Below are 27240 nucleotides of genomic sequence, written 5' to 3' on the forward strand. Positions count from 1 at the left end.
TCATTAATAGGTTGGGTTATGGCTGAAGAGTCATGACATGATTATTAATTGAGTCGGGTTTGGGTTGAGGCATTTAGTTGAATACCTTTATCTCGACATGACATGAACCCGACACGTTAACTCGAATTGACACCCCCTAAACATATGTATGTATTACATGTCATCATGAACTCTATTGCACTTTATTGTAATTCAAAATTATCAAGATGATTCCAATGATATGAGTAAAAGTTTTTTTAATTAAGTTTGGGTTTGGACCATCATATTACTATACTAGTAAGCAACATGTGCAATTCATGAAAAAGTTTAATTAAAAAAATGATTTTATATTTTTATCTAAAAGAATGATGTTTTTTGTCTTATCTTTTAATTAAAATAATACTTGAAAAAAAATGAAAGTTATTAATACACATTTATTTGATTTGTATGTGTATAAAATATATAAATATGAATTTTATAATTATGGTTGTTATTAATAGATAATTACTGTGATTGTATATTTAAATGGAATTTAATAATAATATATAAATATAATAATTATTAATTAATAGTTTTATATTATAATTGTGTTTGTATATGTAATTATTTATTCTACTATTTAAACAAAATATGATATGGCAAGATTTCTAATTGAGGGTTTTTTTTTGGAGAAGAGCTCTTTTTTTTTTTTTTTTTAAACTTTTCTTAAAAGGATTATCACGGGTACTTTTGTTGTACTATATTGTTCAACTCAACAAGCATTTAAAAAAGTTTGGGATAAGTTAAAGAATATTGTAATTTAGTGATGTAGCTCAATTTTCACACTAACAAATAACTTGGGTTCAAATTCTCCTTTAAGGACAAAAAATGTGTAATCTATTTTAAAAGAGTCGATTAGGTAAAAAAAAACAGCATGACAAAGAGATGTACAAAGGTTTTCAGTTCATAAAAAAAATGTGGTTTGCATTTTGGCCTATCCCACATTAATTAATGCAGTTTAAGTTTACTTTTCTTAAAAAGATTATCACGGATACTTTTGTTGTACTATATTGTCGAACTCAACAAGCATTTTAAAAAAGTTTGGGATAAGTTAAAGAATCTTGTAATTTAGTGATATGGTCCAATTTTCACATTAACAAAGAATTTGGATTCGAATTCTCTTTTAAAGACAAAAAATGTGTAATCTATTTTAAAGGAGTCGATTAGGTGAAAAAACAGCATGACAAAGAGATGTACAAAGGTGCAAAAATGCCCAACTTTTCTTATTCTTTGAATGTAAGTTTTTGGTTGTTTAACGATGGAAATTCTGTCCAAATCAGTTGTTTAGCGTTCTTGTCCGATGTGTTTTTAGTTTTTTATTTTTCCCCTTTTTAGAGAAAGTGAATGTGCTTTAGCAACAACGTCAACATGCGAGTTTGACAATATGCAATTCTATAACTAAAAGCGCTTTACCTTAAGAGTCTTATAATATAACTTAAGTGGTTGACACTTCCTAATGTTTTTAATGAAAACATCTAGAATTCAAACTCCCTTTCTAAAAAAAAATACCTTTACAAAAAATGTCAAATATAATTTTGTGGTTATGGAAAAGAGCTCGAGTATAATTTTGAATATACACATAAGTAAAGTAGGTGGAGGTGGTTTGATTTGCTCTATGGGGCTATTTTTAGTGCCCTAATGGAAGACAAAGCCCATCAATCTGCGTCACTCTACACAACTTTTACATTTCATTATTTGAATGCTAAAACAATGAATGCTCATTGGGTCATTAAAAGGAATTCGAATCCTTTTGTTTAATAGGAAAAAGGATGTCCAATTGTTGATGTCATTTTCTGTGCATTTAGAAAACCCATCATACTTTACAAAAATAAAAAAATAAAAATCGACCTAATAATTTAGTTGCTTCCCCACTACTGCAGTAGCAATATTATACCCGCCACTTCAGGTTAGCCATCTCTCAATTTGAATGGAAATTTACGACAACAATGGCTGTTCCCATCTTCTTATGCCTGACCCACTGTCCACCAGTTGTCTGACAGGTACGTCCTTCTTCCACATTCACCTCAAAGGCTCAAAGGAGTGATCACAAATGCTCAGGACTATTTGGTAGGCAAGCTCAAACTCACATTTTCAATTTTTAAACAACTTTACACACTTTTTCACTTACATGTATTTCAAAAACTCCTCTACCAAAAAGGAAAAAGAGAAAATTAAATTTTGATTTGTGTTTTCTTTTCCTCACTTAATACCATACTTCATGTTTATTTTTTCCCTTGGAAAGGAAATATGAAAAATTGTTTTATGTTTTCTTTCCTCACCTAATTCCTTACTTTATATTTATTTTTCCCCTCCACTTTTTTTCTTAAAATAAGGATGGTAACGGAGCAAGATAGAGGCAATTAGTAGTTTCCATCTCAATCCAATTTCCTATTAAGAAGAAAAGGATCTTCTCTATTTGAAATGGTTCAATTTCATAGTTTAATTTAAATTTTACACATTTGAAAGTATGCGTAGTAATACACAATCATATTATTTAAAATTTTCAATTGACGTGATAGTTTGTCTGTATACTGTTAAATCCAAAAAATAAAACCATAGCTATGAAATTGATGAAATAGATAGAACTGGAAATGGATGCCTGACCCACTGTCCACCAGTTGTCTGACAGGGACGTCCTTCTTCCACATTCACCTCAAAGGCTCAAAGGTGTGATCACAAATGCTCAGGGCTATTTGGTAGGTAAGTTTAAACTCACATTTTTCAGTTTTTAAATAACCTTATACACTTTTTCACTTACGTGTATTTTAAAAACTCCTCTACCAAAAAGGAAAAAGTGAAAATGAAATTTTGATTTGTGTTTTCTTTTCCTCACCTAATACCATACTTCATGTTTATTTTTTCCCTTGGAAAGGAAATATGAAAAATTGTTTTATGTTTTCTTTCCTCACCTAATTCCTTACTTTATGTTTATTTTTCCCCTCCACTTTTTTTCTTAAAATAAGGATGGTAACGGAACAAGATAGGGGCAATTAGTAGTTTCCATCTCAATCCAATTTCCTATTAAGAAGAAAAGGATCTTCCTTATTTGAAATGGTTCAATTTCATAGTTTAATTTAAATTTTACACATTTGAAAGTATGCATAGTTATACGCAACCATATTATTTAAAATTTTCAAATGACGTGATAGTTTGTTTGTATACTGTTAAATCCAAAAAATAAAACTATAGCTATGAAATTGATGAAATAGATAGAACTTGAAATGGAGAGGATCTTATTCCCGCTTCAAGGTAGGGAAAACCAGCCCTAGGTAGGATGGGCGCAGGACAAGTTTGAAGTATTTTTCCATTTTTAATGAGGTGACTTTAACATTAATGTAAGTATAAATGAAAGTGAAAGTGAAAGGACATTCATTAAATTGCAAAAAAAGAGAAGGAAAAAAAAGTAATTAAAGGGACGATAATAAAATATGTAAAAAAAAAAAAAAATTATTAAGATGTGTACAAGGCATGCAATACCTCTTGGGGAACACTCAATGACCCCTCGTAATCTTTTAGGCTTGATTTAGTAGTGGATAGAGAATTTTTACCCCCTTTTTTTAGCTGGAAAAAATAATTTTACTATAAAAAATTTGCTTTTCATGAATATGAATGCGCATATAGTGTTACATTTTAAAAAATTGTGTATCTTCTTTCTAAATGAGATTTTAAATAATGTTGCACCATATACACCTTGGATTCGTGAAAAAAATTGAAACAATTTTTGGCAAAAATATTATTTTACACACGTTAAGTTTATGGTCGTTTTTAAATAAGTCTATTCACTGTGAAAGCTTGCAATTTACACCAATGAATATTACAGATATATCAATGTGTCCTTCATGTAAATAATCAGTCATAATTTTGTTGTTAAACCACAAAAAAAATAAAAAAAGAACGATTTCATTTCAAACAAAAAATAATAAAAACGTGATGGACTAGGACAAAAGGATAAGTATAATAGTTGAATGAGTAAATTCTAATTTTTGAAAGTATGAGAACCGGTTTAAAAGTAACATCAGATTTTATTTTATTTTATTTTTTTGAGAGATAAGTAACCTCAGATTTAGATGGTGTAAATTAATTTTAACCTTAATTTTATTCATTATAAAACAAACATTATCCATTTCAGGACATCAATCATGAAGGAAATAAAAGTTTACAAAATATAATAATATATCCAATGGATTATAATTTAAATTTGGCCCTTGGATTATTAATTAAGCAATTAAACAATTGACATTATAATTATGGAATATGGATGGCTTTTCCTTATCCCGTGGGGAGGTCTAAACCAACGGTTCCAAATGGGATAGGAATAATATCTTCCCCGATGTGATGAATGAGTGGGGCAAGAACAAGGCAGAATAAGCTAATCGGAGGGTAGGACAAGACTATATTTTAGTCATTTATTTGTGTTTGGCTGAGAAGAAAAAAGGAAGATAGAAAATAAAGTTTGTATAAATTTACTTATATAGCTCTATTAGATTTTTTTTTTTTTAAATACACATTAATTTTTTTATTAAAAAATTATGCATGTATGACACTTCATTTTTTTTTTAAAGTACAAGAAATCAAAACAAATTAGGGAAAATAAAAGGATGAAAAAAAAAAGGAGAAGATGAACACCAAAAATAAAAAAATAAAGATTGTTGCCCAAGGGACAAAGGAAAGTGACAAGAGCCGTACAAGGTTGCAAGGGGGACAATTTTGAAAAAAAATAGAAGAAGAAGAAAAAATAGGAAGAAAAGCCAAAAAGAAACGGACATGATCATTGCACAAGAAAAATTTGTTCACACAAAAAGTCTTTTGTTTTTCACTTTACTTTTCTTCCAATTTTAGGGGGATTATATTTTGGTAGGTTCAGAAAGAAAACACTTAACCTCACTAGTTTTCTCTCCCTTTCTCTTTTAAGGGAACACACAAAATTATCATTTTTTCTCCACTTTCTCTCTTCCTCTTTTCATTTTCCTTAGAATTCACCCAGCCAAACGGAATCTTAGGTTTTCAATTGTCTTTCACACATTTGTTACTCCTTGTGTGGGGCTCTATTAATTTTTGTCTTTATTTTTTACTTTTGTGCTAAGATTTTCCAATTAAGCACAAGCTCTTTTGAATGAAAGGACATCACTAGTTCAATACACGGGATTGGGGCTTCACGCCCAATGAAACTAATGTATGTAACTCGGTATGACATGAAATCAATAAACTTCACTGCACATCGTTGGGATTCCATATTCCAACAAATGAAAAGGCTGCAACTTGCATGGCCTGTTAAATTACAGGGCGAAAATATTATTTTAGTTTTTACATTTTTAGTTTATTGTTAATTTTGTCTTTATATCTTATTAGTAGTCAATTTAATCAATGTTATTTTTAATTTATAATCAATTTGCAGTTAATTTTTGTTAGTGAATTGACGATAGAGACCAAATTATTGCATGTTGATATTTGATAATAAAATATATCAAATTAATTGTTACTAAAGTTTAAGGACCAAATTGACGTTGATCTCAAAATATAGGAACTAAAATGACATTTTGAGTTAATTATATCATTCATTTTAGCAAAACAACAATACTTCCTAAGCAAATGCTTAAAAGCAATAGCGTATTGACTCTTTCTAACATTGTTCATTACGCTCCCAAACAAATCAACACGCATTTGTGGCCATTAACCCATATGGTCTTATTGGAACTATCCTTCCCCCAAATTGAATCCTCAAATTTCCTTAAGTTTTTATCTAGACGTAAGACATGTGATATTTAAAAATTAACTAAATACCACTACATTGTACATTTAACAAACAATTGGAGGAAGTTAAAGAATTAATTGGGGGAGAATCATGTCCCATAAAAGTTCTGGTCCTCCCGGATTCTTGATTTGGAGTGACTGAGGGAAGTGGGTTGGTGGGAATCAGAATGGGAACATGAATTTGAGTTCGGCAACAACATGACAGTGATGCAACACAATATGTGTTCGATAATAGACAGGTTCAGAGGGTGTGGAGCCCGCCACTCAGCATGCGATTCGTGCTTTCCATAATCTTCCGTTAATTTTCTCCACCTTTTAGTACTTCAATAGGGCTTTAATGCTCAATCCTCCCCTAATCCCTCTAAAGAGCGTCACTTGTTTTTTAATGCTAAAGCTGCTTTCCAACTACCATAATTAGCAATAGTCCTTCCCAACAATTTTGAAGAGTAAAGTCTACTTGCACTTCTTCTCACCAAAAAAAAAAAAGAAAAAAAAAAAAGAAAAAAGAAAAAAGAAAAAAAGTATACTTTTACCATTATACCTTAAAAAATGTAAAGTTTAGCTATTCAATTAGGCTGCCAGCAATTGGAGGTTGAATTAGACGCCAAGGTGATTGTGGAGCTCTTGAAGTCTAACAGTACATCTAATAGAGGTTATTCTTCTCTTTTACATGATTGCAAGTTGTTGTTAGATTAGCTGCAGCAGGTCAAAGTAGTGCACGTGTTTAGAGAGGCTAATATGTGTGCAGACTTTTTGGCTAGAAGGGGCTATTGTATGCAAGATGAGTTTGTCATTTTTGATCAGCCTCCCTATGTTGAATTACTCCCTATTTTGTATGCATATATGTATGGTGTGTCATGTAGTAGGCTGACAAGCCCATCTTTGGTGTCTGTAAAAACTTAGTTGTTTTATAATATATTCCTGTTAACCCAAAAAAAAAAGGTAAAGTTTTAAAAAAATGTACATAAACAAAATAAGGATAAATTACAATTTACATACATGTGGTTTGATTGAAATTTAAATTGCATACCTATAATTTGAAATTTGACACTTTACCTATTTGATGTTTGGCCAAAATTTAAGTTGCTTACTTGTGGTTTGAAATCTTATGGTGCAAGTGTTCTGCTGAATTTTGTTTTTATCTTATTTGATCTTGTATTTTTATGTTTTTTGTGTTTTTGGAGGAAAGATATAAAAGTGGAGCAAAATTACATATGTAGCAATATTTTTAACAGAAGTGGGTTACGAAACTCTAACTAAGCCAACCTTAAGTGGATAAAGTGTCAAATTTCAAATCACATGTAGGCAACTTAAATTTTGGTCAAATTACAGGTGGGTAAGTTGTAATTTGACCACAAGATAAACTAAATATTAAACAAAAAAGCTAGTGACAAACAGACATACAACCATGCTTACTAGTTGGTCTATGTAAGAAGTTGCATTGTCTTGGGTCACTTAAGTTAACTTCCATTCCAGTAGAGTAAGCTTTTTCACTAGTATAAATGGGAGAGGCATTTGAGCTTAAGGATCATCTCATCCTGCCCTTATAACTATCAGTTTTTAATATTCAAAACCCATCTTATCATCTTCTTCACCTAAATAATTAAAAGCATTATCAAAATCCTTTGTTTTCAGTCAATTAGTAGGATCACCTGCTTGAAGTAACTCCTGCTTGTAGCATGAGAATTTTACTAATCAATTATCAAACCCCATAAGCATGCATCACTCAAAGTCATGTCCCCATTCTCTAAGATACTATCATCCTCACATTGTCTTCAACTCTAGTTTCACCCTAGTTTTATCATTTTGTTGTATGTTGGATTTAAATATTGACTTTTAGCTACTCTACTATTATCTGGGTTACTTTTCCTGCTTAATTAATCACACTTCATAATTTTGTCAATTACATTAATCATGAGTTTCATGACATGTCGTGAATCTTGCTTTTAGTATTATTAAACTGCATGCTCGAGCCACTAAATTAGTCTAAGTCGCACTTAACCTGTCAATTCTTGTATTAGTGTTTCAATTAAAGCCTAATAGATTTAATCATCTGATGTTCACATGGTTTATGCTACATCATTAGTAATATTGAAAGTGCTATTATTACCATAAGCACATCATCCTTAGGGGTGTCAATGTTTGACCCAATCCGCAAATATGACACGAACACGACCTAGGTTTTTGTAGATTAGGGTTGGGACTTAGTGGGTTTGGGTTATAAACACGTGAACCCAAAAGTGACATGATAAGAAACGTGTCATAAGCAGGCCAACCCGTGTGACCTGTAATAGACATGTTTAACACACCAATTTATTTGTGTCAACTCAAAATGACCCATTTAACACAACACGTTTAACTCGAATAACAAATAAATATTCATTTTATTTTAAATTTGTTAAATACCTTTTATATCAAACCTATATTTTAAACTTCAAAAGAAAATTGAGTAATTACAAAAACTTACAAGTGATAAATTGAAAATTGAAACTTTATAAACCCTAGTCATAATCAATTTATTGTTTGCACCAACTCTTTCAATATTGATACTTAGCATTTGGGGAGTAGATATTATATTTTTGTTGAACTATGTTATTTTGAATTTGGGTTGAAGTGTATACACTTATTTTGAAGTGTAAAGAACTTATTTCTAGATAGATGTTATATTTTTGTTAAACTATGTTATTTTGAATGTGGGTTGAAGACTTGAAGTATATGCATTAATTTTGGAATGTGAAGAACTTATTTCTATATGAATGTTATATTTAATATTAAGTGAATTGAAATGAGTTGTGTTACATTTATGTCAACCCAACACAGTTCGGTTTATAAGCGTGTCAACTCAGATTGTGTCAACCCGCTTTATTAATAGGTCGGGTTAAGGTTGAAGAGTCATGACATGATTATTAAATGGGTTGGGTTTGGGTTGAGGCATTTAATCAAATACTTCTACCTCAACACGACACGAATCCGAAACGCTAACCCGAATTAACACCCCTAATCATCATTAGTATTATTGTTGCTATATTTTTGTTGAGCCACATCAATATAGCATTTCAGTCCATTTGGTCTAATTCGGTCCATTTAGTCTGTTTAGGTACATTCAGTCCACTTCTATCCATATCGGTCTATTTTGGTCCAATTCCATCTACTTCAGTCCATTTTAGTCCATTTCAGGCGACTTTGGTCCACTTCAGTCCATTTATTCAACTTCAATCCACTTAAGTTTATTTAGTCATAACATTTGTATTCATTTACATTCATAAAACTTTTTGCATTACCAATATTTTTGAATAGGGAAAAAATGTTATTTATTTATAGTGCATATGAAAATTCTTGTGCATCGCTCATATTAACAACTATTTCAAATAGAAACCGAAATAAGTTCAGTCTTTGACTAATGTTTGGGGCAATTAAAATTTACAAACTATTAGCTTTGAAATACAAATTTATGAGATATCAATCACAAAAGTTCATGTGTCAATTTGTAAATCTTTTGCAACAAAAACCCGTTTGGTAATGTTGTATTAGTAACATTGTTTAAGTGTTATGAAAATACGTATAGGTGAAAAAGTATTGTTGAAATATATGTTATGTTGTTTAAATAATGAAAATTGTTGTTCAAACAATGTTATCAAACAGGCACAAAATTTGCATTTTGTTGTACTACCATTACATTACTCAGGGGAGCAAGCTACTCACTAAACGACTTGTAGCATAGCTATTTTATTTGTGACTATTGTTCGCGCTTAAACTCTACCAAACAGTAGCATATATTTCAGTTTCAGTTTCAATTTTCAAACGAAAACTCCATAGCCTCTCTCTCTCTCTCTCTCAATGGAAGAACTCGTACCGAGCTCGTCTGAACCTCTCTCTCCTCAAACCCTAGCTTCCTTCAGATCCTTCATCATAAACCCCTCCACTCCTCAATCCAAAATCTCCTCCATCTTCAAAGCCCTAACTCGCTCTCTCCAACTCACTCCCGATTCACTCGTTCTCAACCTCCTCTCCGAACTCGCTTCCCGCCACTCCAACCTCTCGCACCTCGTCTTCGACTCGGTCCGTTCCAACTCGCTCCTCTCCTCCGAGTCGACTCGCCTCGCCGCGGAGTCACTCGACGCGCTCGCCTCGATATCAAACACCGATCCGACACTGTCCTCCGCCATTGACGAGCTCGACGATCGGCTATTCGTTTCCCTCTGCTTCGGTCCCTCTGTGTCCGTACGATCGTGGCTTCTCAGAAATGCAGAAAGGTTCAGAATTAGTCCGTATTTGTTGCTTACTCTGTTTCTAGGGTTTACTAAGGATCCGTACCCTTACGTGAGGAAAATCGCTCTTGATGGACTCGTCGGTGTGAGCAAGTCCGGTATAATCGAAGATCGCAGTATGATCAACGGTTGTTATTGCCGTGCAATTGAGCTTCTCGGTGATATGGAAGATCAAGTGAGATCAGCTGCGATTCGTGCGGTGAGATATTAGTCACTGAATACTCTATGTTTTGATTTATCTGCTTAATTACTTCATTGAAATTTGTGTATACTGCAATTTTGTTTTGCTTGAAATGTGAGTTGGTTTTGTGTTCAATGAAATTTGAATTAGTTATGGTCTTTGAATAGGCATTTTGATATTACTAATTAAAAATGCTCTCAGTTTGAACTATTGTTATGGCACATTTTGGAGTTGTACAAATTGATTGAAATTTACCATGTATTAATGTTTTATCTAACAGTTAATGCTTGGGTACTATTTGAGTTACACTGAGATTATTTAGGATTTTGTATATGGTGAACTAGTTGAAATTTTTGGTTTATTAGCTCATATTATAGGTAAAAGGAAGCAGTATTCTTTTGAGTTTAACCAATGAGAACTAGAGCGCAAGGCTTATATGTTATTTGTTGAATGGGATTGGTGAAATGGTTGGTTTTTAACATCGTAATATGTAGGACTTGTGGATGAGTTTAATGCTAATGGATTTTTTCTACGTTGTTGATCCAGGTCAGTGCTTGGGGTCTGATACTTGTAGCATCCAACCCAGAGACAAAACTGTACTGGTTGGATGACTTATTTGTCAAGGTATTGATAAAGATTTTTGTTGTATAATTTATATTATGTTGCGCATTTCTGCTAATGCAATACATTTGATCGTGTTATTGTTCCTAATGGATCAACGTGTGAATGCTTAAGTAACTTTGTTGTAAGTAATTATGTTTTGTGGGATTACTTAACTGTCTTTGTTCATGGTGCTGCAGTAGTTTTATTGTTGCATCTTAAACAATTGGACTCAATGGTTTGCTAATTTGGTTTTCTCAAGATAGATCAATTTGCAATTCCAGCTTTTGTTTCCATCAAGTAACCTTGTAAAAATTTGAAGAAACAAAGTCTACTTGTGTTGAGGCAGGTAGACAGGAAGGAACTGTCCATGGTGCTTATGTAACCTGACCCCATTTTATTGTATAGGTGCTTGAGTTTTGTCTTAGGCATCTCATGAGTTTAACTGTATTGCATGAGATGCTATTTCCGTCTCTTCTTTCTTAGATTTCTTAATAACTATCCACACCCTTGCAATTTTGATAGTTGCACTAACCTGATTGAGTCAAATTTTATCTAGGAGATCTTCACGGAAATAAATCGCACCCTTACCTTCCATTGGGTGAATGGTAGGACATCCCCTTCCTGTCATCTTGTCTCAATGTGAGTGTTCTTTTGTCCAATTATTGAAGCATTCTGTGGAGTTCTTACCATGATATCCAATGCATTGTGTATGCTTGCAGCTCTGTTCTATGGGACGTGATATGAGCATGGAGGTCCGGGTTGAAGCTTTTGATGCCCTTGGGAAGATAAATGTGGTATCTGAGGATATTCTTTTGCAAACCTTATCTAAGAGAGTCCTAGCGACCTCAAAGGAAAAGAGATCCCTTGGGCAGTGCCCCGCTGAACAATTTGAAATATTGGCATCCAATGTAGCTGGAGTTTTGGTGCATGGGCTTGAGGATGAATTCTATGAGGTAACTTTTGTTGCCTGAGTTGTTGCACTCTACTCTTTCTATTATGTAGAACTGTGGATGTAGTGTTGATATAGGGGCATCTTTTTTATTTTTTAATCAATATAAACTCAGACCCTATCTTCCTTCTATAGATGCTTTTGTTGCCACTTGCCATGCTATTATGATTTGTGACACCGTTGACATGTGTGTGTGTGTGTGTGTTTTTGTAATAAATTGATTTTGTTGCCAATGTGCACTCTGATTGGGTTGGATTCTTCTTTTTACATTTTGTGCAATTATTCTCACCATATGAATATATCTTTTTTTAAGGTAGATAGTGGGGGAGAATACATCTATTTTTTAGATACATTACTTTTGAAACCATGAGATGATTTCCAGATTTATTACTTTAGGAAACTTGTGATATTTGTCAATTGTTTTCTGGCCCAAGCATAGAGATCTTGTTTAAATTTTCTGTTCTAGATGGATTAGATCCACTTTCTCTTATGAGTTTTCTTTTGTTATGCTGCTGTTTGTGCTAAATCTGAAGGTTAGAAAGTCTGCCTGTCATTCCTTGCGCACACTTACCATCATCTCTGCTGAGTTTGCTGGTGAAGCATTAAACTTGTTAATGGATGTACTAAATGATGATTCAATGTTTGTCCGGTTAGAAGCTTTGGAAACTATGCTGCATATGGCAACCTATGGCCATCTAAAGGTGCAAGGAACACACATGCACATGGTGAATTTCTGATCCTTCAGGAGATCCCTGATTAGATTTCCAATTATACTCGTATACTATTCTGATCATGTGCATAATGTTGATGTTGCAGTTTCTTGGCACTCTACTGGACAGTAATACGCTCATAAGATCTGCTACTAGGAAAATACTTAAACTGGTGAAGCTGCCAAATATAGAATTGTTTAGATTATCTTTTGATAGCCTCATTGAAAATTTGGAAAAATATCCACAGGTTTGCTTTGCCGGACTCGTCAAACTTCCATTTTTACCCCATTCCCTTTTCTGTTATCTCTTGACTGATTCATATCACTTCTTCACAGGATGAAGCTGACATATTCTCTGTTTTGTTTCTCTCTGGTTGTAATCATGGGAAATTTGTTGTCTCCACTATCAATGAGGCTTTGGAGGAGGTTAGCATTGTTTTGAATCTTCTTCTGCTGAATTTGTTATCTAGATATTCATGACCATCCGTGCCCCAAGTGGGGTTTTATTTATTTATTTATTTTTTTTGGGGGGGGGGGGGGGTGTGTGTGGGGGATAGCAGAAGGTGTCTGAACTAAAAACTTAATCATTCTCTGGCAAAGTATTTTAAAAAACACAGCAATTTTTATAATGTTATACTTTTTCATGCTGAATACTACTGAAAAGTCCTTTCAGTCAGGCCATTGTTATGTCTTATTGGGTTTGAAGTGTGGATTACAACATATTCCATTATTTTTTTAGTAAAATATGAAAAAATAAGTTAGATAAAGATGGCATTAAACAGCAATGGAAGTAAACCTAGAATCACAGTTCAAATCTTTCTAGTTTGATCTCGCATTCTTTTTATTATCATTTCTGTTTTTCAAGTTTGTTTCTATTCATCAATGGTATGAATTTCTTTCTCAAATGTGTCCTTTTTTTTTTTTTTTGTGGGTAAACCCCTTTTTAGCTCAGCTGCAGACTTTGGTATCTATGAGATAAATTTATTGATTTTTCAATCATAATCTGTCTTTCCTTTTACTTCAGATAGATCAAGCTTCCAAAGGTAAGCTGGGCTTTGATAGCGCAAGGGTGGCTGCATTACTAGTTCTGGCCATTTCAGCTCCACTCTCAAATGGAGAGCATGTTTGCAGTATCCCACCTAGAATATTTTCTTATGCTGTTACATTGCTAGGAAGGATCTCTCGTGCTTTAACTGATATTATGGATCAAAATGCCCTTTTGGCTTACTTGTCTCAATGCAGTATATCAACAACATTCTCTGCCACAGAGTTAAACATCAGAAGGGGGGAGCCATGCTTACCTGTAGCTAATATTGAGATTCCAAATGACACTAGCAATGAGATCAATGGTTCTACTAGGACATCATTGCAGCAAGAAAAAGATGGGGCTTCCAAACTTCAGTCTTGGACAATGAGGGAGCCATTGGAATTAGCAGCTCCACTGGGAGGATTCCAGGTCGAGGTTCATGATGAAGTAATGAAGCCCATAAATCTTATTCTTGCAAAGGTCAAAGATATTTGGCCATCAATACATTCAGGGTTCACCAATGAAGTACTAAGGACTCTGAGGTTGTAATATTGTATTACTTTCTGTTGAAATGTTTTCTGGTTATACATAGGGGTGTTAACATGTATTGTCTTCATGCATGGGGTAGTGCTTTATATATGGGTCCTAAGTCTCAAACCCTGCTTTTAAAATTTTGCATAGCCTTCTGTATTTTTAGCTGTATATCATCTTAAGTCTGTGTAGGGAGACATGGGAGGTTCTCAGCTTTAGATGTAGAACAATCTGTTATATTGCCCTAAGCTAGGGTGCTTAATTAAGAAAGAGACATTGGCTGGTTCATGGGATTGAGTGACATCTGTCTTATCAGGGTGGGTCTTGCATGATTAACCTNTCAGCTGCAGACTTTGGTATCTATGAGATAAATTTATTGATTTTTCAATCATAATCTGTCTTTCCTTTTACTTCAGATAGATCAAGCTTCCAAAGGTAAGCTGGGCTTTGATAGCGCAAGGGTGGCTGCATTACTAGTTCTGGCCATTTCAGCTCCACTCTCAAATGGAGAGCATGTTTGCAGTATCCCACCTAGAATATTTTCTTATGCTGTTACATTGCTAGGAAGGATCTCTCGTGCTTTAACTGATATTATGGATCAAAATGCCCTTTTGGCTTACTTGTCTCAATGCAGTATATCAACAACATTCTCTGCCACAGAGTTAAACATCAGAAGGGGGGAGCCATGCTTACCTGTAGCTAATATTGAGATTCCAAATGACACTAGCAATGAGATCAATGGTTCTACTAGGACATCATTGCAGCAAGAAAAAGATGGGGCTTCCAAACTTCAGTCTTGGACAATGAGGGAGCCATTGGAATTAGCAGCTCCACTGGGAGGATTCCAGGTCGAGGTTCATGATGAAGTAATGAAGCCCATAAATCTTATTCTTGCAAAGGTCAAAGATATTTGGCCATCAATACATTCAGGGTTCACCAATGAAGTACTAAGGACTCTGAGGTTGTAATATTGTATTACTTTCTGTTGAAATGTTTTCTGGTTATACATAGGGGTGTTAACATGTATTGTCTTCATGCATGGGGTAGTGCTTTATATATGGGTCCTAAGTCTCAAACCCTGCTTTTAAAATTTTGCATAGCCTTCTGTATTTTTAGCTGTATATCATCTTAAGTCTGTGTAGGGAGACATGGGAGGTTCTCAGCTTTAGATGTAGAACAATCTGTTATATTGCCCTAAGCTAGGGTGCTTAATTAAGAAAGAGACATTGGCTGGTTCATGGGATTGAGTGACATCTGTCTTCTCAGGGTGGGTCTTGCATGATTAACCTTCTGAATTATGTACGTGGATCTGATTTAAAAAAATTTTGATATCTCAATTTTGAATGGCCAAAAAATTTAAAATGTTTGATATCATGCTCCTTTTCCCATGCATGTCCTTGATTGCCAGATTTGTTTACAACTTTACAATATAAGATCCTTTTTCCCACCCTTTAAGCAGGAATTTCAAGGAAGAATTGGCAACATTCACCTCAGCCTCAGTTGGGACTGTTGGTGCTGTAGCATTTACATTACAATATCTCCAGGTAATTAAGCAGCTTGCAAAGGTATGGGAACACTTCCTGCCTGCAAAAAAGCTTTGTTCTTCTGGATTGGGAGAACTGGACCTTATATTGGGAAAACTAGACATGAGGCTTAGAGAACTGAGAAGTAGGTTTACTGGGTTGTCTATGGAACAGGAGTTGAAAATCTTGGAGCTGGTACTTCTGACCTGTACTCTCAGGTTGTGTAAAGTTGAAATCTGCTGCCATATTGCTACTTTGAAAAAGCTATCTACTACAGTGTCACGAGTTGAATCCATCCTCAAATCAGCAACTATTGAACCAACCATTTTCATTAGTGAGGTTGGAAAATTGCTCTGCCTAAATGAAACGTCTAGTAGTGAAGCTTCCTGCAATCCATTTATGTTCAAGGAATTGCTTAAACATTTCTCCCTTTCACAGTTTGTGCTTTACGGAAGACTAAATCAGATAAAGGCAGAACTGACTATTCCTGATAATGACTCTGAAAATCCTCTTCCTTTTGTTTCACGACTACCTGTTGGCATACCATGTGACATTACCCTTCATAATACATCAAATGAGAATAAATTGTGGCTGAGAATGAGTATGGATGATGAGTCAACTCAGTTTGTCTTTTTGGATTTGAACCTCTTTGGAAGCAGTGATGAGGTAAGGAAATTCACATATGTTGCACCCTTTTACAAAACCCCAACGCAATTTCTTTCACGTTGAGGGTCTGTATGGGTATGGAATGCTTGTTTGAGGATGTTCTGTCTGTCAAAAAATACGGGGGTCCAGAACGTGAGCTAACATATCTTTGCCAAGAAAGGGAAGTTCATCTCTCCATGATCAGTGAACACTGAATGGTAAATTTTATCTTGCCATGGCAATTCAAAACATTATTCTCTCTCATTTAAGCTGTCTGCTACCTAAGAATCAATGGATCAAATGACGGTAGACCTTATGGTCATTTCACTCATCTGGAAGGCCTGAGAAAGATATTCATCTTGCTTAAGGGTGTAGACCAGCTTTATATGGACTAAGGTTAGGCTTATTTTTAACTGGTATGAGTCATTGATTTTCAAATACTGGAGAATGGTTGATTTTTGTAAGAAAGCTGAAGATAGAGGAGCCAGCTCATTTATGCATAAACCTCCAATTTTATTTCAAGAATCACTTCTGGTTACCTCTCCCCCCTTTCAAGTTATTTGCTTGGCCATGTCATTGAAGTTGGATGCCATTGGAAGCATTTATCATAAATGTATGTTTCAACCCTAAAGTTTAAATCTTTTATTTGAATACCTTGTTTCCTCAATCTTCATATCTGTGATTGCTTGTTTGCTAGGTCGGTGCATTCTAAAGCCTAAAATGGTGAAAGAATTCTTATATTTTCAGCTGTGGAAATTCGCATGGTATGTCTCAAGTATGAAGTATGGGCTGATGTCTTTTAAGAAGATGATGGAAGAACTGCTTGTTCCTCTGACTTTGTTCTGAAAATCCTATTTAATATCTAGTCCTCTTAAAGATGCCTGCCTTTGCATTGTTGTTGAATATGGAAGCGTTGGAATCTTCCGGATCAGTGCTTTTGTATTGTGCAGTGCTAAGTTTTGGCCCTTCAAATGTTTTCTTCCCCTTTTTTTTTCTTCGTATTGATAATTTAATCGTTATCTAAGTTTATATGCACTTGGTTTTGAAGGGGAAAACAGGGTATATAGTCTACTCGAAAATACCCTTCTTCCTGATGGTGTGAATTATTAAGGCACTTTTTGCGTTGAGGCATCCTCTTCACATCTTGTTTAGTACTGTTTAGGAGATTTTGTAAAAAAATTAAACCAACTAAATGAATATGAAAGTGAGAAAGTGATGTTACTCTAGTTATAATTTGTCACCATAGCCATGAATTAAATAATTGGGAAAAGACGATGATCAATATGAGAAGGTTTAAAACTAAGGAAAAAGGACCTCTCTCCCCCTCTCTCTATATGTATATATATATTCTCTCTCTCCTCTCTCTCTCTCTCTCTCTATATATATATCCATTTATTTTTAAAATTGGAGACAAGCCAAACATACTATGAGCCTGTTTGGATTACCCCGTTTTGAGTCATATGACTTAGTTCTCATCACTCAAACTGAGAATTGCGTGAGACCTACTGAAAATGGAGTTTAATTTGGGTTTGGTATTTTCGTTTTGGGTTTTGGGGTTCATCCACAAATGTACAAAAATGGGTCTGTGCGTGTGGAGTTTATGTATGTTCTATACAGGATGGTGGGTATGTCTCACAGAGACATGTGAGGCACTGGGGTTTATGTATGCTCTAAGTTTTTAGCATTTGTGAGGAAGATGGTTTGATGGAGTCGGTACAAATTATGGGAGGAGGCTGGAGCCTTTTTTTTTTTGGGTTTCTTTGTTTTATTTATTTATTTTAGACATTGTTGGTGGGTTTTTTTTTTTTTTTTTGATGGTGAGTTTGAGTTTTTCTGGAAAATCTGTATGAAAATGGAAAGAAAGAAAGTAAGAAATGAAAGAGGCATGAAATGAAGAAATGAAAGTGAAGGGAGAAAGAGAAGAGGCGCAGGTAGGCAACTACCGTTTCTGATCCAGCACAGTAAATGGGTCCCACCAGGTTGTGCAAAATTTTGAGTTATAGAGACTAAGATATGAAACCAAACAAGTTTTAGCTTGAGTGAGTGAAAAAATAGAATTAGAAAAATAAGTTATGAAAACTGAGTTTGAGTGATAAAGAATGAGATATGAAAACTGAGTACTGAGTAGGAGCAAACCAAACAGGTCTTATGTCTCCAATTCCAAAAATAAATGGGAACGTCCAGTCTTAATCATGATTTACACATCCAACAATGTTTTTATTTTGGTCGATGTCATCACACCTAATTGCATTCATGCTGGAATATCTCAAGTCTAGATATTCACAGCTGACCGCTGTACTCATGGTTGCGTAATGATATACTCGAATATCAAATTGACAGGGTTTTTTTTACTAAAAAGATTTGGTAGGAAATAACAAAAGTTGATGACTATGCTATATTTACTAAGATTTGGGATTCACGCTAAAGTTAGAATATTTTCTGACGTATGTCCATTCATCCCATGGCCTTCCACAAAAACAAAATGGCTGAGACGGTTCTACAAAGTACAAAGTGCCTATCTTAATGGGCATCAGGCCCATCACTCAACAAACCTATCTTTTTGGTAGAATTCAATCAACCTATCGTTCTATACAAATGAAAGTATCAATACCGTGAAAGTGCCCTGGGTATTGCACCCGGATAGGGTGAATTGCACCGAATGCAATTCACCTAAGTATTACACGGGATCTTAATCCCTTTCATAACAATAGCTGACAGGAAACACCTTTTCCCAATGGTCATTGTCTGAGTTTCTTGCCAACCCTGACCATCCTTGTAAGTTTCAACCTGTCGAATTGCAATTGAAACTCAGCAGAATATTGATGAGATTTAAAAAAAAGAAAAGGGTAAATATAACACACCATGTGGTACACCCTTAAAACATGAAGTTACGTTGCGCTATATTTTATGATGCTTAGTTCCCACGAGGCATTTTCATAAACTTTAACTAAAATTGATAAGGTTGTAAGTGCTAACATCTTTTATTGAAAAAAGAATTATATAAAAATATTTCTAGTTCCCTTAACTTTCTACTTCAATCCTTATTTGGGGTTTGTGTATTCACACAACTTAAACGTAGAATGATTTTTTTTTCCTTTTTCCCTTAAATTCTTTTTCAATACGTGATGTTGACACTTGTCACATCATCCTAGCTGGAGCTAACCATATGAGAGGTAAAACTTAAAAGTGTCTCAAATAATGCATAAAGTACTTCCATATTTTAAAGATGTATCACGTGGTATCTGTAATTTGATCTTAAAAAAAAAAAAATATATATATATATATATATATTGAGCACGAGGGAAACCATAGCAAAATGTAACTTACCGTCTCAAGAATGTTTTGGCCAACTTTAATTCCTCCCATTACAAAGATAGATTCGTTGATGACACCAGCAGCAAAATATCCCCTAGGATTTTTCATTGATTCCCCACTCATCCATGACCCAAGACGGGGATCAAATATTTCAACACTTGAAACCATTCTACTTCCATCAAATCCACCAAGAGCATATCTGGAAAAAAAAGAAGGCGGTTATAGTGAAAGACATAAATGTGCTGAGATTAAAATGTAAAAATCCAATTGAACGTGTGTAAAAGAAGGCGGTTATGGTGAAGACAAAAATGTGCTAGGATTCAAATATCAAAATCCAATTGAATGTGATTTAACACGTGCTTGAAGACCATAATTTCACTATCCCCCCCCCCCCCCCCCCCCCCCCCCCCCCCTTTGGCATTAGTGTAGCTCTGCATATTGGATAAATGTTAAACTATTTATTTCTTATTTTCTATGTGAAAGTTCCTATCACAATAAAAAAAGTTTGTATAAAAGAGTAGTAGCAAACTTAGTAATATGAATTCCTCAACTGAAGATTAATACATATAGCTTCCCAGACAGCTAATGTTGGACAGATTGAGTTGTATCCAATATTCGTATCTAATCTAGTACACAAGCATGCATTTCTTTGGACACCTATGCGAAAGGCCATTGATAGGGTTAAAAAAAAAATTAAAAAAAAAAATTTTTAAAAAAAACTTACAACTTTTCATTCAAAACAACCAGGGAATGGCTGCCCCTCTTTGTATTCATACTCGCAATTTTGGTCCAAGAGTGCTCTCTAGGGTCAAATCTTTCAGCAGACCTGAGTCAGTAGAAAATTTCAATGAACCTTTGATACAGAATGTACATGTAAAAATAAAAAAAGAAAAGATTTCAGATGCAATTGATCTTTTGTTTTATTCTCTCTTTAATGTATTGAAACCTTCTCAAACTATTATGTCTTTCATTTGGTTTGTGAGTGTGTTTGTGTGTACATGCCTCCTTTTTTCTCAAGTGCATTCTGCCTACATGTAACATGTGTGTGAGGGATGTGCACCCACAAGTGTTGTTCTGGGAAAAACATATAGATATGTTCTTATGTATATATCTCTAAGTTCATACATGTAGATGTGAACATACAGGTTTAGAGAGAAACTGAACCAAAGAAAAGATCATTCCTAAATGCAGCCATGATCTCAAAGTAGTAAGCAGTTTGGTCAGCAAACCAGTGATATCTTACATCAAGTAATCCTTCCCATCATAACCACCAGAAGCATAAAGAGCGCCGTTCAGTTCCACTGCAGCAACAGCGAAGCGCTGGAAAAATAAAAGCATACCCGATGAAAAAGTGTTGATAAGTTTGCACAAACATAAATAATTTTGAGGAAAAAAAAAGGATGTACATTAAGGGAAAGAAACACAAAAATAAGAATGAGGCTTGATTTAAGCAACACAAGTGACTGAAAAACAAGTAAGCTAAGCAATCTATAATACCTTTTGTAGCATTGACCGTGTTGCGATCCATCTTCCAATGTCCAAATCAAGCATTTCAACATTTGAAAAGCATTCCACATTGTTCCCCCACCAATGGCAAATATTTTGTTATCTATAGTAGCTGCAGCTAAACTTCCCTTTTTCTGATTCAGTGAAGGGCGTGAGGTCCACTGATCATTTGCTAGGCTGTATGACTCAACTTCACAGAAAGATGATAAAAAAAATGTTAGCAAAAGTTTAAATTCCTGCAAGAAAAACAGTTTAAAAGAGTTGGTCCGAGCTCACACCTGTGTCATACCACTTGGAACTGTCTTGACCTGAACCACCTCCAAATACGTAAAGATCATTATTCAACTGTGCAGCCGAAAAATATGAACGGGCACAGTTCATTGGCTTAAGAGATTTGATCACATCATGAGAAGGATAATATGAATCTAATGATGACAACCATGATTTACCATCATATCCTCCTGCTAGAAATACTGACTCATTATGATCCAAATGGAGCTCATCAATCACCTCACTAACTGACTCATTATGATCCAAATGCAGCTCATCAATAACCTCATTAACTGACTCATTCTGATCCAAATGCAGCTCATCAATCTCCTCACTAGCTGACTCATTATGATCCAAATGCAGCTCATCAATCACCCCACTAACTGTCTCATTAACAAGTGCCACAGAAGGATTGGACACAGGTTCCAACATCATCACACAACAATCTTTCAACCGCTGAATTTCCCTTTCAGCCTCCATCTGAATAACCATTGTAAATGGTGTTCATCCAAACATTATAAAGAGAAGCATGATAGGGGGAAAATATATATGTGCAGTTTCAAGTTTCAAGTTTCAAGAAAAGAGTCATAGCATAAGCTCAAAGCTTCTGGCATATGGACTAGTTTAATTTCAAACAAAAAGTCTAGAAAAATGAACTGTACATTACTCAGCACTTATGATAACTGGGTTTTGATCTATGAGACTCTGTTGACAGTTATGTTAACACGTACATCATCTGCCAAATTTAAGATTTCCAGAAGAACAGTTTATTTTTAATTTCTCCTCAAAGCTTCTTCTATGTTCAAGGGCCTAAATTTTATTTAACTGCACAATCAACCATTCATAGCCAATTTTTACTATGCTTTTCTTCACACTGGTAGGAGTGTCATCTATACATGGTTTATTAAATTCATTCAACCTTGAATAAGCATCTATAAAAAAATAGTCCTAATATTTTGCAGAATCTATTTAAGTTCTCACTTTCCCCTTTGTCTGACATTTTTTATTCCTATTATGAGTCAAAGTTATTGTATAAAACAAATGCCTGATACACACACCAAAAAAAAAAGAACTCACCATAAACAAGATACAAACACTCAACAACTGACAAGAACAGATCAAACTAAAACCAGAAAACAACCCAGATTGTTATAACTCAACCCCTTAGAAAAAAAAAAAAAACAGTAATTCCCACACAAATCCAGCAACACCTCTCTTCATTACCAAGCTCCTAGCAATTCTCAAGCTGACTTTTCTGATATCCTTCTACCTAAATTTTTATGAACTCTGAGATTTTTTGTGTTATATTCTTTATAAACTCCTTATTATAGAAGAATCTCTGGTGCAACTTCTTGTAAAGCCATCATTGAAGAAAAATTCAAATGGTCCCATCCATATACATCAAGGTAGCCAGAGAAACATCAAAAAAAAAAAAAAAAAAAATTTAACATGCATTTGAACATCCCATGGAAATTAAAAAGAACCATTATTTTATATAACTTCATGGAGAAATCTATCACTCTAATTAATGCCATTACCAAAAAAGCAGTCATCAACAACAAAAATATAATAAACTAGAAACAGAAACATTCATGAGAAGTTCGAACAGAAGTCATAACATCAATTTGACTGACAACAGCAGTTCTCAAATGGCCACATACAAGTTCCTTAAAATGCCAATCAGAATAAGATTGGGCCACTAAATTCCCATGGGCTGCTCAAACAACCCCTCAATGCTTGTTTTTCATTTTACTAATTTAAACATCCAAGATAAGGGCTAAAAACATTCAAAGAAAATGGAAAATTTTAAAATTAAGAATATGGCAAGGAAGTACCAGCTTCTGCTCCAAAATACTCGTCTTCTGAATTTGTTCTGTTCTAAAGGCCTTTAGCTCTTGCACCTCTTGAATCAACTATGTATAAACATAAGAATATATGAGAATGGTGGTAAACAAAACCAGACTAAGATGCCATGAATAGAAGTTATAGAATGTGGACAATTGACATACTCCAATACCTGAGCTATGATCGACTGACCCTCAGATGATGAATGAAGACACTCTTCATTCTTCTCTTCTACACCCGTTGGTTCCACTTGAAAACCTTTGTCCTCCAACTGAATACCATTCAGAACAGCAGTATCGTCTACATAACCTGACATTGGAACAGCCAATTCTTTTCTTTCGATTGGTAAGTCACACATAGAATCATTGGGCCTTGAACCTATGGCTTGACCCTCCACCTGACTATTACAGGGGAAGGAGGTGCCATTTGAGCTAGAGCTCACCGGCTGAAGTGACAATTCTTTCAATTTCATGAATATAATGTCTTTCTCATCTTGTTTAACTAGCTTTGTGTCCAAGCGAGCTCCCAATGGCTGGTTATTTCCATCAAACGAAGAAGCAACAACTGTAGAATCTGATTTCCAACTAGAGTAATTCGAATGCTCAGTTTCCAAAGAAAGTGGCTTAAAACCTTCACCTTCCTCTCCAGCGTCATTTGGGGGAAGTGCTTGAAAAATAGTTTTCCACTTTGCAGTATTCTGTGGTACAGAAGCACTTGGAGCAACCACTAAAGATGATAATAATGACATGAGCCTACTTGCTTGAGCATGATCTAGCTCAAACCAGAAATGGTTCTGAGAGTAATAGTTGTCAGAAATTATTGGTTTAAACTGATTTTCAAGTAGTGGTTGGCACCGTAGGCGGACACGAATCTGAACCTTTTTAGTAAAATGCAGTGCAATATTAATACTAGACCCATATCTTCAGTCAAATCCAACGTATAACTCAAAATAATTAGACCATATATGAGGAAATTTCATATGATACCTGTGCAGGATATGATGTCCTCTCTGAACCATCAGTGGTCCAGCCATAGGGGTTGATATTCATTTGGCCATTGCTAGCAGCCTCAAAGATTCCATGAAGTTTTCTATCATTGTAGTTGAATAGGAACAGCGGCAAGCCAGGATCAATATTCTTCACATATGAAAAGTGTTGAGCTGGTGAGCCTGTCAAATGAAATATATATCTCATTATTATTAGAGCCAAAACTAGGAGTAAAATGTTAAATCATCAGTAACCACATTACCCACAAATTAATAAGATTTATAGCTCATAATTTAAAAAATATGTGCTTAACTTTTCTACAAATCATGGTCCATGCCACCACAACCACCAGGAAGCATTAAGCTGTGACCTAGTCAGAGCTGAGCTCACAATAGAAACTCCCAAAACTCCCTCATACACCTTTGCTCTGCCACTGCCAAACCCAAATCCCCATTGCCACCAAAAACCCAACTCATGACATCACCTCCTCATCCAATCACCTCATCAAAACAACCAAATTTGGACACCATTAGAATTCTAGGCTCACAGATCCTGTATACAAAATCCCGCTCAATGAAAAATATAAAATTGTCCCCCCCCACCCCCCCCCCCAAACCCNACCTAACGCTATCCCAAAGCCCAGCTTATCTTTCAAGCTTGATCCTATCAGACCGTAAAAGAAAGAGCCCCCCCCCCCCCCCCCCCCCAAACCCCCGCGGGTACTGTCTTTGTAGCCAAGCTAGGTTTGACTGTTTTTGGAAATTTTAAAGCTAGAATTGCCTTCTATCACCCAATCTATAAGTTTTACTTGCCATTGAGCTCAAGCTCAACTAGAACCTTCTAGCTAGGTGGAGAGTAAGGTCGTGGGTTCAAGACCTAACTTACCAATAATTAAAAAAAAATAATCTGTGTTTAGATCAGATTTTGGGAGCATCTATCACAGTTTGATGCTGATTTTATCATTAATTATTGGTGGTTTTGTGAAATTTTGGTCATGGGTTCAACCATGGTGCTCACATGTGTTATTTTGCCTAATTGTATAAGGTGTGTTGATTAAGGCTCTATTTTGGGCTTCTGTGAACATTCCTAAAGTATGGAGGGAGAGACAGATCTGGTAGTTGTGTGGTTTATTTTGAGAATTTTTATGTTTTTTTTAAGGTTGGAGCCACTAGGCAGAGGTAAGTTGCAGAAGCATAACACAAAGAACCTTAGTAGGATAAAATGTCACTTTTTAAACCATGGGTAGGCAAGGTGAAACTGCCAAAAACCACATATGGATAAAGTTTAGTTATCCCTATTAAGAAAGGCTTCACATTGCAAAACAAAAATTGAAAGCTCAAAAAGAAAAGAAAATGCAAAATCAGGTTGGTGAACATGCAACAAATGCAGATGAGATGACTGACCAAAGAGTTGCTTAAATAAGCATTCTTTCATGGTACTGTTCTTGCAACCAAATATGACACCACCCAGGTGACTCTTACTCAAATTTCTGACAGCTGTAGAGCCATTCACTGACTTTGGAGAAGATGCATTTTCATTAACAATAAATGTTTGTGTTTTCCTCCCTGCACCCATTCTGCAATCTAGAGGCAAATCTATATTAAAAAAAATTCAGATAACAAATGGAGATTACTGATTAAAACAGCCGTGGGGGACTAAACAACAACCACCAAACCTTATTCCAAAATTTACAAGTTATTACATTACACATATTTAATTGATGATAGTAGGATTATTGATTAAAAACCATAGAACACAAAGCAACAACAATGACAACCAAGCCCTGGTCCCAAAATTTTGGGGTTAGCTATAGATATAGATTAATAAATGAACAAGAGTTGAAAAGACATCCATTATTCCAACCACATTCACTTTCCTTCTATGAGAAGTCATTAAACCGCATTAATAAGCATCAAAAATTAAATTTAGACAATTCATTAGAAGATAGTTTTTCATGTAACTTGTCCAAATTAATTGGCACAAGCCTGAGACACATGGCATGCAATTAATGCAAGTAATGAATATACAACTAGTGTCTTAGCCTGAAGATAAAAGGCAATCATCATTGAACGGACATCATCAGTTCAAGATTCAACTCCTATCAAAGCTATTAAAACGACCACTTATTATACGCTTGAAGCCTAACTCCTATGTCAACATCAACAATAAGCAACATTTCAACTATAGCTCGGAAAAATAATATAAAATATCAGTGCTGGATACTATAATCCCAATCTTGTTTTCAAATATCATCCACCAGACATTCAGACAATGCTAAAAGAATGATACTAAAATTAACAAAACAAATAAAGAATCATCGTGTTTCAAGAATTAGTAACATATATTCAATTTACTACACAAACAAACACACATCATTCATAAGAAAACCACACAATCTATAAACAAATAGCATCAAAAATCTAATACTCAACGATTCACATAGATTTCAACAAGTAATAAACAATTAGCACTAAAATTATTCAGTAATTCGCATAATCCAACAGTTCAAAACCCTAGAAATTAATAAAACTCCGATACTGAAAAGAAATTGAAATTTCAAAAACTAAACAAGACGAAGTTGATCGCATTAATTAGAACCAATCCATTTCAGAAAAAAAAAAAAAATCATAGCATTGTTCTTCTTTCTTGTTCAGGAAAAACTTTGAAGCGAAGCTAAGAAAAATTTGAGAGAGAGACGTACTGCGAGAGTGAAGGTTTTGCTTGTTTGTTTTTGGAAACGAAAAAAAAGCTTCGGAGAGAGTGTGAGAGAGGTCACGCCAAAAGCGCGAAATGATAACCGAGAGTGACTTGTATATATAGCTATTAAAACTTGAAACTTAAAGACGAAGTGGAAAGTGGAAACCCACACAACACAATTACACAAACAATATACACACGCTGCTTCGGCTTCCTGATTCGTTTTTTTTCTTTTTCTTTTTCTCTTTTAAGAGCACTAGCATAAACACTTCACAGTTACCATTTTACAACCCAAGCCACTTAAAATTTACTTTATCAAGGTTTATAAATTTGAAAAAAATACCGAGAGTGACTTGTATATAAAACTCTCTATACAAGTCACTCTCGGTATTTTTTCAAATTTATAAACCTTGATG

At 34.7% G+C, this 27240-nt stretch overlaps 2 protein-coding genes across 2 annotated transcripts; one reads left to right on the forward strand and one right to left on the reverse strand.

Annotated features, from left to right (window-relative positions):
• Positions 1–9550: 9550 nt before the first annotated feature.
• LOC112015171 (protein SIEL) lies at positions 9551–17438 on the forward strand. Its single transcript, XM_065773372.1, is given in 10 exon segments — positions 9551–10236; positions 10765–10842; positions 11541–11774; positions 12304–12495; positions 12587–12727; positions 12816–12905; positions 13504–14048; positions 15497–16266; positions 16269–16818; positions 16903–17438. Coding segments are annotated over 9 exon segments (2832 nt in total). The 5' UTR covers positions 9551–9606; the 3' UTR covers positions 16421–16818; positions 16903–17438.
• A 1139-nt stretch (positions 17439–18577) lies between these two features.
• On the reverse strand, positions 18578–27085 carry LOC112015172 (uncharacterized). Its single transcript, XM_024047538.2, is given in 12 exon segments — positions 18578–18992; positions 19533–19719; positions 20245–20346; positions 20764–20840; positions 21018–21106; positions 21109–21216; positions 21305–21776; positions 23132–23209; positions 23314–24018; positions 24128–24309; positions 25531–25703; positions 26829–27085. Coding segments are annotated over 11 exon segments (2289 nt in total). The 5' UTR covers position 25703; positions 26829–27085; the 3' UTR covers positions 18578–18875.
• Positions 27086–27240: the final 155 nt, after the last annotated feature.

Source organism: Quercus suber, unplaced genomic scaffold (genome assembly GCF_002906115.3).
Source record: "Quercus suber isolate HL8 unplaced genomic scaffold, Cork oak 2.0 scaffold_74, whole genome shotgun sequence".
NCBI classification, from domain to species: Eukaryota; Viridiplantae; Streptophyta; class Magnoliopsida; order Fagales; family Fagaceae; genus Quercus; species Quercus suber.